The 17,396-nt window shown below is 40.0% G+C and overlaps 1 protein-coding gene across 1 annotated transcript in view; it reads right to left on the reverse strand.

The window, feature by feature from the left end:
* Positions 1-703: 703 nt before the first annotated feature.
* Positions 704-17,396, reverse strand: part of PPIL4 (peptidylprolyl isomerase like 4) — a 29,587-nt gene continuing 12,894 nt past the window's right edge. Inside the window, exons 11-13 of the mRNA XM_077813187.1 lie at positions 16,893-16,989; positions 16,271-16,409; positions 704-3,710 (exon numbers count right to left, since the gene is read on the reverse strand). Of these exons, the coding sequence (XP_077669313.1) occupies positions 3,474-3,710; positions 16,271-16,409; positions 16,893-16,989 (473 nt within the window). The 3' untranslated portion in view covers positions 704-3,473. The remainder of the gene's footprint in view (positions 3,711-16,270; positions 16,410-16,892; positions 16,990-17,396) is intronic.

The raw sequence follows: 17,396 nt of genomic DNA on the forward strand, positions 1-17,396 counted from the left end.
TCTGGTGCAGTTTGAGGGGACTGCATGATAGACACACTTCGCTCTTTCAACCAATTTATGGAGCAGCATTGGAGGTAGGCTGCCAAAAACAAACAAAAACAAGCACTGCATTTAAAGCCAACCAAGGGGGACATAAAAGGCGATAGAAAGTGGTGATTAGTCAGAAAAGAGAGGAGAGCCCTCCCCTAGCCTGGCTGGATATAAGTTGGCCTGCCCCCAGCAAAACTAAACATGATGAGACAAAGCCACTAAACTCATACGACCAGAATGCAACTATTTCAGGCCCAGGCCATTGCCAGCAGTTTCACTAAACAGGTGTAGGAGGTTTTTAAAAGATCATCTTTTGATGCCATCAGGATACACATTGCCTCATCCCCTTCCAGGAGCAGAAAATTCTTAGGCTTCTTGGAAAATGTTATGATCCCATTGCAAGATTTATCAGAACATGACCAGAATTTTTTTTTAAACTGTTGTTGCACCACTGCTTTAAAGAGCTATCAGAAAGATTTTATTCCTGTTTTTATAGCTGAGTTGTTCTTATACCCCAGAGTTTTCTATCATACTAACTTAAGCACCTCGCTCTCAACTAAAAAGTCCCAAACAAGCTTCAAGTTGAAAAGTTTATTACTAGTCAACCCAAGATTTCTTAAGTGCTCCTGAAAACATCCTTCAGCTTTAAAGATTTGTCATAACACCTACAAAATTCACGGTTACTTTTTTAATGCAGACACAGTGCATTACATTAAGACCATCACTTCAAAACAAAACAAAAATCTGACAGTAGCTAGAGCAAAGGTGTTCAGGCAATATATCACATACAACAAGCATTTGAGTGACCTACTGTCATTTAACATTTTTCAGATTGTTCTTAGCCATCAGGGTATTAGGCGCTTTTCAGAACTAGCTCCCTGCCCCAAAGAGCTTACAGTCTCCAGCTCTGATTTTACACTTGACAGTATGCTCTCAATTGCAGGATTAGAGACTAATTTTAGACCTGACAGACAGAGCAACAAGCTATGGGGAGACGAGGAAAGAAGAGAGACACCAATAAGATCAGCTGGTTACTCAATTAAAGCACATGCACATTTTGGTGGTGCACTTAAACATATTTATCAGAATAATTACAACTCATTTTTATGGACATCAGGCAAAAAGTGAGTCTTAAGAATCCATTCGAATAGCGTGCGTGAGAGAGAGGGGTAAGTGACTTGTAGGATAGAACTGGGAGGACATCTCATGCACAGGGGGAAGTATGGAGGAATAACTTTGGCAAATGCCCCAGTCAGTATTTCACAGAAGGGAAACACGATATGATTATAGCATTTACAAGTCGGCATTTTGATTATAGAAAACTGAGCTGGATTGAGAGCTACTGAAGCTGCCAAAATATGAACTGACAGAGCTGATCATACTAGAGCAAATTCATAAAATACTAAATATCTACCTACGAAGATCAAAACAGGAAACCATCAGCAAGACAATTGAGATGAAATACTAAGGTAAAGAAGGTACCTGGAAGAGTATAGGATGACTGATTACTTGTGGATCCTCCCTATCACATCATCTAGAATAGTGCACCAACCAGCCCCAGAATGCTAAAAATCAGGCTCCTCTCATTCCCCACCAATATGTCAAAGGTGTAACCTTAGGCCTCTATTTTGAGACCCTGCCTTCCTGCAAACATTTTTAGTGCATTAACACCAGCACTGGCAGGTGATTGGGGGTTTGAACATAAACATTCTCTCACCTATGTGTGCAGGTGTTGTGTGTAGAGAGGTGTCTACAAAGTTGCATGTGGACAAGAGCAGAGGACTTGAAGCTCCATTGAAACTCAGATCTATAACTCCCCGCCGCCATGGAATAAGATACTTGAGAGTGTGCTACTGTACTTTAAAGCTGTTTAAGAAAAAGGGAATTCTATAAGGAAAGAAGAGGGGAAACCCCAAATCTTGAGCTCAGAAAACTGCACTGATGCCCTGGAGCGTCTGAAAAATTCCCCTTGAAAAGACGTCACAGCCACAGCTAAGTGAACGTAAAGAAGCTGAGGTTTCTGCTCCGAGGTTTGTGGTTTTACAATCAACATTACCAGGGAAATGTTTAAATATCATGCTCATCAAGTGTCAGTATTAATCCTGAAGTTGAAGCTATCGTAACTGACAAAAATGAAAGAACAGTAGGGAAGTATGAATGCAACATGAGTAGAATGAGTCAGCTTTCTTAGGACATACAGGGCATGATTATGGCCTATTATTAAAAGAAGAATCTTTCTCTACTAAGCCACAAAACCACCGCAAGGACAGTCACGGTGTGAAATGGTTGGTTGTCTCATCTGACCTTGCAAGAAAGGTCAGTTCATCTACACTGTAATGTTACTTCTGAACGCACCAGACAACATGAGCACGATCATAGCAATGGATTCCATTTATCTCATAGTGCTTAGAACTTGTAGCAGGAAGAGTTTGGATATTTTCCAGAATAGCAGCCTTCACATAGTGAGACATGCTGGGAATTGAGGTAGGTATGCCAGAATTTCTCAGCCCCATTTGGTATCTCCTAAATTTAGGTACTTACATTTGTATTTAAATCATAGAACAGTAGGACTGAAAGGGACCTCAAATTGTTCATCTAGTCCAGTCCTCTGCACTCAAGTAATTACTCTGTACCTCTGTATTGAGTACAGTGACTTTTGCACATTTGAAAGGCAGCATGGAAAGTTTGCACTGACACCATCTGTGCTATGGATAAAGAGTATCCAAGATCATCAATCCATCTCTCTTCAGCAGCATTAATTTCAGATACAGCAAGCATTAAGAATAAGAATTGTGTTAATAGTTTTAAGTGTTTACTAGACATGTGGTGAAAAAAGAAGCCATTTCTGTCTTCAAAACAAGAGAACCTTTTTCAAGGAATGGATTTTCTTATAGCAAAGTAGGGAAGTGACAGACAAAACCCAACTCCCTTGTATTTCTTAGGGCTATGAGAAAACCATACTGCTCAATCGGTCCCACTCTGGACAGTCTGTTGTAATACAATCCAACAGTTGAATACCATGTGCTGAATCCCACCCTGACTGATCACTGTTCCTAGCTCTGGGGGTTTCAGGGTAGGTCTACACCGCAACAAAAAAACAAACAAACCACTGAACTGAGTCTCAGAGCTTGGGTCAATTGGCTCAGGCTGCAGGGCTAAAAATTGCAGTGTAGACATTTGGGGTGGGCTGGTAATGTAGAGGCCCAAACCTCTACACTGCAACTTTTAGCCCTGTAGTGAAATAGCAAAGAAATACACATAAAATACAAAATCCTTTATTGAGACAGTCATCCACAACCAAGCAGTATTCTACGCTATCAAAGGTTACACATGTACACTGGGCACTCCTGGAATTGAAAGATCAAGAAGCACTTTGCTCTTTGCTCTGGTACCTGCACAGTTGTTTCCAATGCATTATACAAATATAAAAAGAGAAGGGGAGATCATCTGTATCTGGACCGCTCCTTATCTTTGGATTTCTTAGGACTTCTGCTTCGGTCTCTCTTTTTATCACGCTCTCTTTCCCAAAGCTCTCCTCGGTATTTGTCTTTAGATTTGCTGGAACTGTAGTGGCTGTCTCTGTCCCGAGACTGGCTGCGACTGCGACTTTGATGTCGGTCTCTCTTTTCACTCTTTCTTTTCTCTCTACAGCATTCTTCTTCATATTGTCGGTCAGAGTCCTGTCAAGGAAGTTTGGTGACATGCAGGTATAGGTGAAGGGGTAAAAATATTAAACGGTATAAAACAGAACAAGAAAGTAGGTAAGACCCGCTCTCTGGCTTTCTAAAGCTTGTACTACTAGTAAGCAATTCAAATGCATAATGTGAAGCATTTAATGTGAAATAAACATGTGGCTAAATAAACTACAGCAACACCAAGAAGTGCTACCTCTAAGGCAATGGTATTCAATTACATTTTCTTGGCGGGGGGCGGGGGCGGGTTGTGCAGAAAAGGCAATGTCCAAATCTTGGGAGGGGGCCAAATGGCTCTTCAGGTGTTTGCACTTTAGTGAAACCATGTCAATTCTTCACCCAGCTGGCAGGGATTGGCTACATATGGCATATGCACCAAAGATGGCACATTGGTTGATTTTGTTAATAGCATGCAGACTGCTAGTCCAATCAGGGGCATGCTTTGGGATGCACTTCTGTTTATTTGCCTTCTGCTTACAGTCATGCCAGGTATAGGTGTGGTCTGTTTATCTGAATTTCAAATCGATCGAACATCACGATTATCTGAATAAGCAATGTGTTCCCCCACGCTCATTCGGGTAATCAGGATTTTCAGTCCAGTGGTAGCGAGAGGAAGGGGGAGTAGCTGCAGAAGACACGAGCCTCCTTATTACTGCATGTGCCGGGGGGGAGCTGGGAGAAACCCAAAGGAACAGGGAACGACTTCCCTAGAGCCTGTCCCATCCTCACCTCCCCCTGCCTACATCCAGCTCAGGACTCCTCTGTAAGAGGACTCCTGCAACCTGGCTTCCCATCTAGCCAAGGGCAGCCCTGCTACTCAGCTCTAGCTCCACCCAGGCTCCTACCAGCTCTGACCAAGGATGGTCCTGCTACTCAGCTCTGGCTGTGGCCTGGGCTCCCAGCAGATCTAGCCCCTGTATTCTGTTCCTGGTCTCAGCTTCAACTTCTTTGCATGCCTTCACACCCAGGCCAGCGCATGTTGGCTTGGAGGATGCATTGCAGCCATGGAGTGAAAGGGGCTGCCTGGCAGGGGAGCTGCCCATGAGGCAATGTCCAAATCTCCACACAGCTCCAGCCCCTGCCAAGTGGCCCCTTTCGCTCCCCAGATGCAAAGCATACTCTGAACTGGTACAGGATGATATTCAAATGCGTGTCAGCATGGGGACACTACAGCCAGGACCAGCAGGGGAGCCTGTGGCCAGAGCTCCCAGAGAGCCCAGGTTGGAGCTGGAGCCAGGTAGTAGAGCTCCCTGCATGGAGCAGGACAGAACAGCTGACACCCAGCCCATCAAATGGAAGGCCTCTGTGGCCAGACTCGGTCTGTGGGCTAGTAAATGACCAACACTGCTCTAAGGCCTTCTATCTTCCATTAGCTGAAAGAAGAATAGCAGATAGTGGTTAGTTCTTGTGATTAAGGTCATGAACCAAAGCAAGTGTTAACTTGGTAATAATGGTCGGGGTTCAGCTCCGGAGCTTTTGTTTGGCCTGTTATCACAATTGGAGTTATTTGCAAAATTCAGATCTGGGTTTGGATTTTGATTATTCTGACAATGGAGGTGTCTGGATCCAGGCTTTTGGTTCAGGCCCATCTCTATTTTGTATCAGCACAACACTGATTATGCAAAGCTCTATAATGTTACTTAGTTAAACTAGGGAAATTTCAGACACTACAAGTCATCAGAGAACAACTGCTATTCGAAAGCTCATAAGTAATATGATTCAAAATGCCATTTGGCATTAGAACTGAGCAGCCTGCGGCACTTACCTACAAGCTCTAACACATCAAAGCTTTTGTCAGAAGCGTTCAAGAATTTGCATTTTGGGAAGATCATTAAGAAACTGATTTGGCACTGAAATATCTGCCAAATGAAGACAACAGGCCCTTTAACATATCATTTCTGGAATGATTAAGACGATGGAGGCCACATCATTTCAAACCCCAAGCTTTTCCGTAAGATGTTCTGGTTGCTTTCATTTAAAAAAAAATAGACTCTTTACTGTTTGCACAATCATTAAACTACCCAGAAGAGAGATTTCTTTTATTTCAAGATCTGAAAAGGATGATTTACCCGTTTTTTCCTTCAGCTCCTTCCCCTCCCAACACACATGCATACACTTCTTAAGAGGTTTTGTGAAAGTCCATATTCTAACCCCATTTTGTGTACTCTTCAAGCCAGTGTTGTAGCTTGCGTGAGAACAAAGGATACTTCACCAATATGCAAATATCAAAAAAAACCACACAATGTAGTCATTGCCAAAGAGAAAGAAACGTGCTTAACATTTGTTCATAGTTATAAACTATCCCTTACCATAAAGGCAGGTATAAATTTGCCTTTTAAATAAAGGACATATACCCAGTCCACATGTACTACAGGTATAAAGATCAACATTTATAATCAATAGTACACTGATCAAACAGGTGTTTATATGGACACCACAACAAACAGGTTGGCTTGTATTCTCAAACCTATTAACTTTAGTGTATCAAACACAACAGTCACATGTTTACCAAAGCTCACCTGGCCTAAAGCACAGTTAATTTCACTGACCAACAGCACCAATGTCTGTGTTCATTTACAATTTAAATACTAATTTAATGTAACTCATGCAGCTGTGTGTGTAAACCAGGTCTTAGATTCAAGGTAAGTCCCCAAGCATGCCCCCAATGAACTCCCACTGGACCTCAGTGGTCAAATTTCTAGACTTAAATCCACAACTTTAAATGGAAACCTTTTCTGACAAAAGAAATCCAAAAACTGCAGCACTTCCTTCAAAATAACTCCACAAGTGTAAGGGAACAGAGAGAAACCCTTCATCTTTTAAGTTGTGGTTGTAAACAATAAAACTGAGATTACATGAATCCAAGAGAAAAACCTATATAATTATTAAGTGATTATATAGGTCACAGCCATTGAGTCCATAACCTATGTGAAAGATACTTCCAGGCTGCCCTCACACAAACACAGCAACTGCTGCAGAGGGAGATCAGGCTACACAATCTAAAGCAGTCTGAAAAATGTGAGCGTGACAGCATGCTCTTTATTTAAGTAGTATGCGCTGCTACAAAAGATTAATTTGTTTGGGGATCACAGAGCATCTTCACCTCTCTGCCTCAGTTTCTCTACCTTTAAAATGGGGTAATACCTAGCCTCACAAGAGTGTTATAAGGATTAGTTAATGTTTCTTTCCACAGCTGTCTGGCCATGTGCCTACACCATAGGCTGCTGGAGGTAAGGGTGGCATGGCATGAGCTATCCCAGCTTTATGCCACTTGAAGATCTCTCTCACACTAAAGTGTGGAACAGATGGAGTAAACTGGGACAGGGAGCCTGGGGAGGAGAAAGAGGAAAAACAGATCAGATTAGGAGCTTGGGTAGTAGGAGGGGAAGTTTTGGACAGGATGGAGATGGAGACTGGGACAAGAAGCTAAATGGTGGGGTGGGAGAGTCAGGACTGGAACAGAGACAAAGTGGAGCAAAAGGGGTCAGGAAAGGCAGAGGAAGAAGGGTATAGAACCACTTGAGAAGATTCTCCTACAGAACCTGGAATTGTTCCGAGTCTCTACTGTCATCATATAGCTGTGAAATTCACTGCCAACGTCTCTCTCCTTTCCCCTTTAGTGACTAGTCAACATAATATTAACTTTGGGTGTAGTTTTGTACATGTAAATTTCCTAGAACATTCTGAAGACTGTAAAGTGAAGCACTCAAAAGTTAGGAAATGACAGAATTAAGGTTGCCACCTTAATTCAGCAATGATGCCCATATGTGTTATGACATGGTCTTTAGTGACAGGATCACATACGATTCCTTCCCCCCCCCAGGATCCCTGCTTTATTTAATGAACAGAATGGATCCGCGCTGGGGATGAATCAGGGATGTGTAGTGAAGGCTGTTCGTAGGACCTCTGCCTTATTTGTTGCAGAAGATGGGTGTGTAGTTACTGAGGCATGGGACTGCAGGAAGAGAAAAGATAGTCTCATGGTTTAACCAACAGAATGCAACCCTGGGAAACAAAATGTTATAGTGTATGTGGTGGAGGCAGTAGGTAGATGAGCCAATGATCCAAGTAGGATCATGTGTCATGAGAGTTAAAAAGAGAAGCAAGATAGCATGGAATGTTTCCCCCTTTAACCTGTATAGTTGAAGAATCCACCATACATTTCAAAAGCTTTTTACTAAATCCACACGCAGTTTACCTGCGTAGCAGGGATATGCCCTTTATACAGTTATGCAAGAATTGCTGACATGGTAATTGGTCATGACAATAAATCAGAATCAAAACTTTATAGAAGGAAGAGTACAAGAGCTGGATTCAGAAACCTACAGAAATGTAAAATCTACCTTGCTAGTAATCATTTTATAATCAAATTCATTTTGGAGATACAATAACTTCAATATTTGATATATCACTATGAACTCTTGTAGCTGTTTGCCATCTTTATCATGATGTTAATAAAATTATATTAACTGAAAACTTACCTCAGACTGTTAATGATCTTTCTGTAGAATAGTTATGTCAGCACTATGTATAAAAACAACATCTGTCCCTTATTTTATGAAGGATAGCTGTACAAGTATTTTTATGTATTAATACAAATGAAGAACACTACGTTGACAGTGTGGTTGAGTTTTTTACCACACCAAAAATGTAAAAATAAAATAAAAACCTAAAACCCAACCCCAAGCAGAATTTTTAACCTGAAAGGGGAGAAGCACCAGAGACTCCATGAAGGCAAGTAAGGACTTAAATAGTGCGATCAATTTTACATGAAAGGCTGTCAGATACTACAGTGATAGAAAGCAGTATAAAACCTGAAGACAGACAGACAAAGTTAAGGAAAAATAATCAGACACCTGCCTCCTGCAACAATCGTAATCACATAACACGACCCTACATTATTCAGTGGTCATATCTGTTCAGGTGAATAAAGCCATCTTAAATACAATCCACAAATGGCAAACTTCTTAGATCCCCTGATTAAAGTTTCCTTCATAAGCAGCTTGGAATTGGGTAGGCAGGGTAGGAGACAAAGGTTTCTTGTTGCACAGATTAAGGCCAGAAAGGACCTTTTACATCATCTGATCTATGACCTGCTGTATAATACAAGCCATAGAATTTAAATAAACCTTTCTGCAGAGAGTCTGAGGTATATGCTCAATATGGAGTTCAAACCAATTACCGTAAAATTAAGAGTGATCACTCTATTGACTGAGCTAGCCATGGCACCTTAAAGAGGAAGTAACAATGACCCTGATCCAATTCAGATAAAAAGAAAAGGAGTACTAGTGGGACCTTAGAGACTAACCAATTTATTTGAGCATAAGCTTTCATGAGCTACAGCTCACTTCATCAGATGCATTCAGTGGATCACTGTATTTTCCACTGAATGCATCCGATGATCCACTGAATGCATCCGATGAAGTGAGCTGTAGCTCACGAAAGCTTATGCTCAAATAAATTGGTTAGTCTCTAAGGTGCCACTAGTACTCCTTTTCTTTTTGCAAATACAGACTAACATGGCTGCTACTCTGAAACCAATTCAAATAAATAGCCTTCAGACCTGGAGTCACATTCTACTGTTGTGCTATGAGCTTTTGTTGATCTTAGCTATCCTTTTCCATACTTTTTCCCCCCTTAAGTGTAATCTTATCTTTGAATACAGAGGGCTAACATTTCATTTTCTGAGAAAACTACTGTGCATCTCTACAGGATCTCTCTGTTCCTTTAAGTAATTAATTTACAACCTTAACTCCACTTTATCTAAGTTTTTAACCTTAGAATAATATACATGGTTGCATTCAGTCATAATTTTGTAGTATTTTCTATAATGTTTGTTTAGTTGACTGAGAACAGTAAATCTCATGAAAGATATTGTGAGAGCCAACAGTAGTATTTTTACAGTCAAGTATGTTAATTAACTTTTACTACCCTAGGGTTTTCTGCATTCCACATCACTGTCATGAGTGACAAGAGAGGGTTATGTCTATGACCCTGTTTAACTTCTCAAGGAGAAATAGCAAAGAGATTTTTCTAACAGCAAGTTGGAAATTAAGTTAAAATGTGCAGTCAACATACATCTGATTTAGAATCAAACGTTCCTGTTTTAAGTGGACAGTACTGAATGGGGAGTTGGTAAGGGGTAATCCAACTACAGTACTTGGGTTGTATTTACCTATTCTTAGAGCAAGGGGAATTGTAAATTGTTGAATTAATTTTAAGTGCAAAGGAAAATGTTAATCCCAGAAGATGCTAATTTAAATTGGCTGTATAATGAAAAGGCAGTATGGAGGCTGTTGTACTTTTCTTTTCCTGATAAAATTATGATTCATGAAATTTAAGAAACCGGCTATATCTGCCCTATCAGCTATAAGAGAATTTAACGTAGTAATAGAATATCAGAAATTAAGAGAAAGAAAAGGCCCATTAGGTCATTTAGACTCTCTCTCTATGCCACCATAAACCAGTCACTCTAAATGTCTGAAGTGGAGGGATATTTACACTCATACTATACAGAAATTAGCATAGTTAAGCAAGAATTTATCAGATACTTGCTTATTCCCTGTAATTGAAAGTCAGGTGTTTAAGGCTCTGATTAAAGGGTGCAGAATTTTGAACAAAATTCATTCAAGTTATAACATTGCATCAGCTGCTTTAAGATTCTTCAGTTTGATGCTAGTTACCATTGTGGCATTTTAGAAGTTGCTTAACTAGAGGGAAGCTATGATTCTTATGTTTCCAGAAAAGGAACAGCTTGCCTCAACACCACTTATCATTCCTATGGGGGATCAGACCAACAGGCTAGTTAGAAAAAAAAAATTATTATATAATTACATCTGTAAATGCTTATTCTGCTACATTCAATCCTAGTCTATGGATCCAACGATTTCTGCTATTCTATCACTGCTACTCAGCAAAGTAGTCTGACTGGTGGTTAAACATTTATCATTTTTTTCTGCTGTAAATTTGTCTTATTTTTGGGTGCAATGATAATAAAATGAAGAAGGTTAAAGAGAACATCTTATTTACTGAATTTTGAGACTAAATTCAGACGGAATGTGGTAGTTTCAAGGTGCCTAGGAAGAAACCAACTGGGCATTGTGGGCAAAGAAATAAATAGACAGGTACACACGTAGGTGACAGCCATGTGATATTGTATTTTCACCACCCTCTGTGCACTAACCCAGATCTATGGGAATTACTACAAACAGAATCTGAGGCGCTCTTAACTTCCACTTTTTTATTGTATTTGAATTGGCTACAAGCAAAGTGTTTCCTTCTCTTCCCAATCTCCCATCTATTGAATTTCCCTCCATCTTTCCCAAAAATTAACTGGCCTGAAGCCCTGGACAAGCAACATTTAGTCCTGGAGGACAGATCAAAGTTTAAGATCCGACATCCTGAAAACCAGCAGGGCTAGAAGTTTACTCCACACCCAGGAGATACCCAGCTTTCCAATAAGACACGCAGCATTTCTATTCTGGGAGACCCAGAAATATCAGACTTTTAAAATTACAACATTACTGACGAGGAAAAAGCTTTTTTTTTTTTTTGGGGGGGGGGGGGGTGGGTAATTTTTTTTATTGGGTTCTAAGAACATATTGACTAATTTTCCTCTCCCTTTGATACCTGTATAAGATGAACCTATAGTATAAAGAGAACCTGGCTTTATAAAAGGAAGATCTGAAAAGGGATACAATTTTAAAAAAACTTTTTAAAATCGTTCTTTTGTAAAAATGACAGATTACATGATGCCATGGGGGGGAGAGGGGGAGGCGGCAAATATTTTATTGCTTCAAGTTTAGGATTACTTTTAGAACCTGAAAGCAGTTTTGCCTCTCATGAGTCAGGTAACCATCTCAAACTCATGCTGACCAAACCTTTATATTTCACCAGCCATTGTACATAGTCCCTATATTTTCTTCTCTTATTTACCATTGGTGATTCATGTGTACATTACATATTACACAAACTGTACAGTAAGTGATGGCATGATACAAAGATTGGTACTAGCATGAGTTTGTTACATCTTAAAGAATAGCTATTTTAACATGATTATCAATTACTTGTACTGTATTTCTATAGCACCTCGGAGCCCTAGTCATGGGCCAGTGTGCTCTTGTGCTAGGTTCTGTACAAAAAGGTTGTCCCAACTCCAGAAACCTCCCAAGCTAAGTCTAAAATCAAGAGGCAACAGATGTATACAGAGTACAAGGAAACAAGAATGTACTGGTCTGCATGACAGGCAATACTCTCAGCACACCAACAGCCTAACTGTTGTCAAGTTTTTTGTAGGCCTCAGGGCAAAGGAGAATTTTAAGGAGAGACCTGAAGACTGATAACAAGGTAGCTTTGCAGATATTCATGCAGAGCGGCTCACAAACGAGAGAGGCAGCATAGGGACAAGCATGAGGGTGTTTATTTGAAAATTTAAATAGTGTGCAATGGAGGTGGCATCGTGGGCCAATCAGAGGTGGGAGTTGACATCTCCACTGTGAAGGAGAGATGACAGGTAGGGTGGGGACAGGCTGTGATGAATCTTGAAAGTGAAGACAAGCAGCTTATGTTTGATGCCATAGATAAGGAGTCAGAGGAGGGATGCAAAGAGAGGGCTATGTGAGTGAGACAGAATATGCAAATAATCTTTTCAGCAGCATTCTGAATGGACATGAGAAAGGCAAGATTGCATTTGTTAAGGCCAGAGAAAAGGATATTGCCCAATCAACACGTGAGATGACTGGAGCCTGGATGAGAGTTTCAGCTGTGTGGATGGAAAAGGAAAGGCCATATTTTAATAATCTTATCCATGTGTAAAATCTGTATCTTAACATTTTAAAGATTTTAATCTATTTTATTTGTCTTTTCCCTTTAATTCTTTCTCAGCATGTAAAAACATGTATTGGCACAGAGAAAGATAAATCTTTTAGGAACCTCACAGTTATAAAATGATAATGGATTTTAAGATCCAGAGTCTTGTGACATAGCAGAGCTACAAACATATGTCACACAGCATTGGAAAGGGAGGGGGGAAGGTTCCTAATATGCAGATAGAATAAATCCCTCATTGGCTAACTCCTTTTAGTTATCTCATGTTGGATTTTAGGCCTGTCATTGGTCCAGCATTAAATATTGCTCATCCTATTTCTTTGACCAGTGAAATGTTGGGGTGGAGGAATTCCACACTGGGTTGCAGCAGGAGGTTTAGAAAGGGAAGAGGAAATAGGAGAAGGGAATCTGTGGCAGTTTATTTATTTATTTTGAACTGGCACTTATCTGCAAGCTCCTTAGAGGTTTGGAGTATTAGAAGCAGTCTAGCCTTAGGGGCATTACTTGGCAAAGGACAGGTGAAGCACCTGAAGGATCATGCAAATTGCTATTTATCACACATGATCCCACCACCAGAGAAACACCACAAATTTGCAAACTCATCTCACCATAGCAGAGATATCACAGGCGTTTATATCAACAGAACAGCAAACAAATGAGATTGCCTTTTCCAATTGGCAACTTAAGATCAAACTTAGCTGTCAATATTTTTATTAAACTATTACAGCTATATAACAGAACAAAGTCCAACAGAAAGAGTAGCTGACTCACTAATCTAACACTTGCTAGCAACCATAAAAATCAACACATGGCTCACTATGCTCATAAACCGTGAGGAATTATAAACACTTGGGAAAGTCAGTAAGGTCTTAAATAAATGTCAACAGAAGTCCACTGGACAAGAACTACACTCCTCCCACAGATTCACTGACTGATAAGAAATCAAGGAAATCGACACTGAGAGCAGAGGAAACTGGAAAGGAAGGAAGTCATAAATGAAAATAAAGTTCCCAAACAATAAGTACAGGTATTATCGAGAGCACCCTGCCAGCTCCTATTCAGATCCCTTCTCTCTGCCAGTGAGCCCACCTGCTCAAGACCCACATCCTGCTACTTACTGAAAGAAAACCACAATACCCTTACAGCCCTACCCTCTGGAATCAAGACACACAGTGGAAGAGTCAAAAATAATGTTTAAACCTGAAGTAGACTGAAGAGTCAGAAAACAAGAGTATGAAGAAGGATGAGTCAAAACACACTGAAGGAAAAAGAAAAAAAAAAAGACCACCACCAGAGAGCAGAAAAACATCTTAGCATCATGGAAACTACTCAGAGCACAAAAATACTCTTCAGATCATTATAGCTGATAGCGCCACCCAGAGTCAAGGTTGCTTACTATTATACGACCTTGTTTTCAGTTGATTAAAACTTCAACCATTCAGTTTCAAAATTTCCATACCGGGTGTCTACTTCAGGCTAAACTTTTAAATTAGGAAATTACATTTCAAACAAACAAAACAAAAACAAAAAAAACCCCCACTTTGTTAAAGGAACATTAAGCACTCAAGAGTTGGAAATGCCAGAATTAAGGCTGCTCTTGCCAGACACCAATATAGTAGTGATGAACACCACAGAAGCACCCAAGAGAAATTAATAATTTTGTATTCAGTGTAGGTTTGCATGGTATGCAGTAAAAAAGGTCGGGGACCATATAATGGCTGTAGAGTATAAAAAAATATTGAATAACCACCTGTTTATTGAATGAGTTAGGGATCCTCTGGGAAGAATAGCGTGTGATCACGTAATTAAAAAAAGGAGTACTTGTGGCACCTTAGAGACTAACATTTATGTGAGCATAAGCTTTCGTGAGCTACAGCTCACTTCATCGGATGCATTTGTTAGTCTCTGAGGTGCCACAAGTACGTCTTTTCTTTTTGCGAATACAGACTAACACAACTGCTACTCTGAAACATGTAATTAAAGACTTTCACAGTGCACATGCACAAGGAAGCTGCATTAAGTTTGCACAGGAAACCTTTCTGGCATGTCCTAACTTCTGAGTGCTTGGCTTTCCAAGTTTCATGTTCTTTTAACATAGTTTTTTTTTAATATATAATTCCATAATGAAGTGAGGCCTTAATGTAGGACAATTCTATTTGAAATTATCTGCTCTTACAGAAAAATAGAACACATGCAGATAAACTCTTAGATTTTTAGGGGTCAATTCTGCATTTTGTAAGAAAAAAGGAACAAATGGGAAAAAGGGGTAGAAAAGCAGAGCTATTTGAACTCTATAGAACATGTCTGAATGCTATGGAGACAACACAACTTACCTAGTGTATTATTCTGTTTGGCATGACATGTTTGTATGTGAAAGAGGAAGAGTTTCCACACTCTTAGCCTATATCTATGCCCATAATGGGAACCTGTTTAGATGTTGTCTCCCCCATGCATCACAGTCTCTCCATTGCAGGATGGATTTCCTAGACATTTCTTTACCTTGTTTCAGAAGAGGAACTACATTTTTTTTTAAATTGGTCACACTGTGCTGATTTATCTTCTCAAACTACAGTCTCCAAACAGCTTAGCCAATATGCCACCGATATGAGCAGGAAATAGGATACATTTACTAACACTTCTCATAGTCTATTTGTGGCCGATGTAATCGCACCTTACATATAGGTCAGCTGTTCTAAATACCACATCAATATGTAGTGCAGCATTGTACGGTTAGGATAGGTTGCCTGTCAGTGAAGTGAATGTCTCTTTTTAGCCACGGTATACCTCAGCAGACAGAACAGAACACAAAATGCCTTTGACCTAAAGAAAAGCAGCAGGGAAAATTACAAACATCAGCGGAACTGTATTGCTACCGCCAATAGTGGAAACAGTAGTGTAGACAAGTGCAGGTGTTTTTACTAGCACGTGATTAGATGACATGATAGTAAAAATGCCTGTGCCCTGTCTGCACTAAGGGTTCAATGGTTAATACCAACAAGGCGCATGAAATCTGCCATGTGCCAGGCAACGGAGCTTTTTAAAAGGAATTGTCAATCAGCTGTGTTCTTTCATACATGGTGTTAAAGAATGCTAAAATGACCAACTTAATAAATTCTACTTGGATTACATTAAATGAAGATCAATAGTATCCTAAGAATAAAAACAGATGGGTGCAGGGATGGGGGCCACTACTGACAATCATTGTCAACTGATCGTTTTCACAGTGTCAACAAAGCCATCATTCTCCAGTATTACTAATCTACACAATACAAACACAGATTTCACATTTATACTTCTGAGTCAGCTGAAAGACGAGTAAAACCATTAAGAGGCTGTTTTCTGACTGCACGTTAGAGGAAGCTCCTGTGCACAATTCCAGGAAGTACATGAAAAATACATTGCACTCATGAAATATGATTAAGCTTCACTCATCTGTGATGGGAAATATGTGAAAAACAGACCCGTGTTGAAACGCCTACTTTTGTGAAGTCTGTGCTACCTTTTCAGGACATTTCAGCAGAAGGTCAATTATGTACACCTAGCTTTAGAAGTTCAAGAATATCTTGGGCAGCCACTTTCTACACTGCAACAAGTCCTTCATTCATTGCACGTTCGCATGCAAGGTCCCCAGTCAAACCCATTTCCTTTTAGCAGTTATGAGGAGACATGGCCGTAAGGTGACACAGAATTAAATAGTCAGTGAAAAGGTGGCAGTTCAGTACCTTGGATTTTTTGGTCTTCTTGTCATCCTCTTCATCGTCTGAATGGCGGTGCTTTTTCTTCTTGTGTTTTTTACCTGAGTGTAGGTGACTTGCTCTAGCCTCCTCTATCTCCTCATCCAGCACAAGGTCATACTTTGCGCTACATTAGTTGATTAAGGGCAGACTTGATACCAATCATTGGTCAATTCAGAATATAAAAGCTCACAAACCAAGCAAAACCACGCTTTATCATGGGCATAACATTGAGACAGCCAGTATTTTGTGCAAAACAAAAATCATGTATAATGAAAAATTAAAAGAGTAAGGCTGATTGAAATCTGCTCTGGGAAACAAAACATCCTGCCTCTCCACTGCTTTGCAGTAGGGTAGTTATTTACAACCGGGAGAAGTGGGTATAAAATAAACACATTCTGATTTGACCGTGTGTTATTCACACAAAGTAGCAAATTGAAAAATAAATCTGTAATTCGAGAACTGATGCCACATAGTTATGTTAAGCAGCAGTTAAACGTCTGCCCAACAAAAGCTTAGAGATTTAGAAGCTGTTTTCACAACATCTAGTTGCAAGTCCACTACATTATAGGCCAATATACCACACAGATTATTCAACTGTTAAGGATACTCTTGATTTAGCTTTACTTTCTCCTTCAAAATTAATTTGGAAGGTTTATCACATTCCTTTTCATACTCTTTGAAGTCATCCTTGGTATACTTCCCACCTGTTCATACAAAAACAAACTGGGCTTTCATTTCCATCTTAAAAATCAAAGACATAGGAGTATAGCACATTTCAGGATACAATTGTCATCATTACTGTAATCATATTTACAGATGTGCACAGTAACAAACTCCAGGAATGGTCTTATAGTGTGCATGACCCAGAGCAAAAGAGGGAGGATCAGGCCATGATTTCCCTTCTGTCTCTAGTCCTTCTGCTGAGAAGACCTAACTAGGTAATGGTTTCCTCCCACCTCATGCCTATTGGATGCAGAGCTTGGATAGGATCACAAGGCACCAAGTGGCAATTGTTCTGTTTGTGCTTGAAGCTGGTCCTGCAGCTCTCTGCTTACAGCTCTGTTGGCATTTCTGTTACTCCCCCCTATTTTCAAAATGAAAACAATGAAAC

Source organism: Eretmochelys imbricata, chromosome 3, assembly GCF_965152235.1.
Source record: "Eretmochelys imbricata isolate rEreImb1 chromosome 3, rEreImb1.hap1, whole genome shotgun sequence".
In the NCBI taxonomy this organism is placed as follows: Eukaryota; Metazoa; Chordata; order Testudines; family Cheloniidae; genus Eretmochelys; species Eretmochelys imbricata.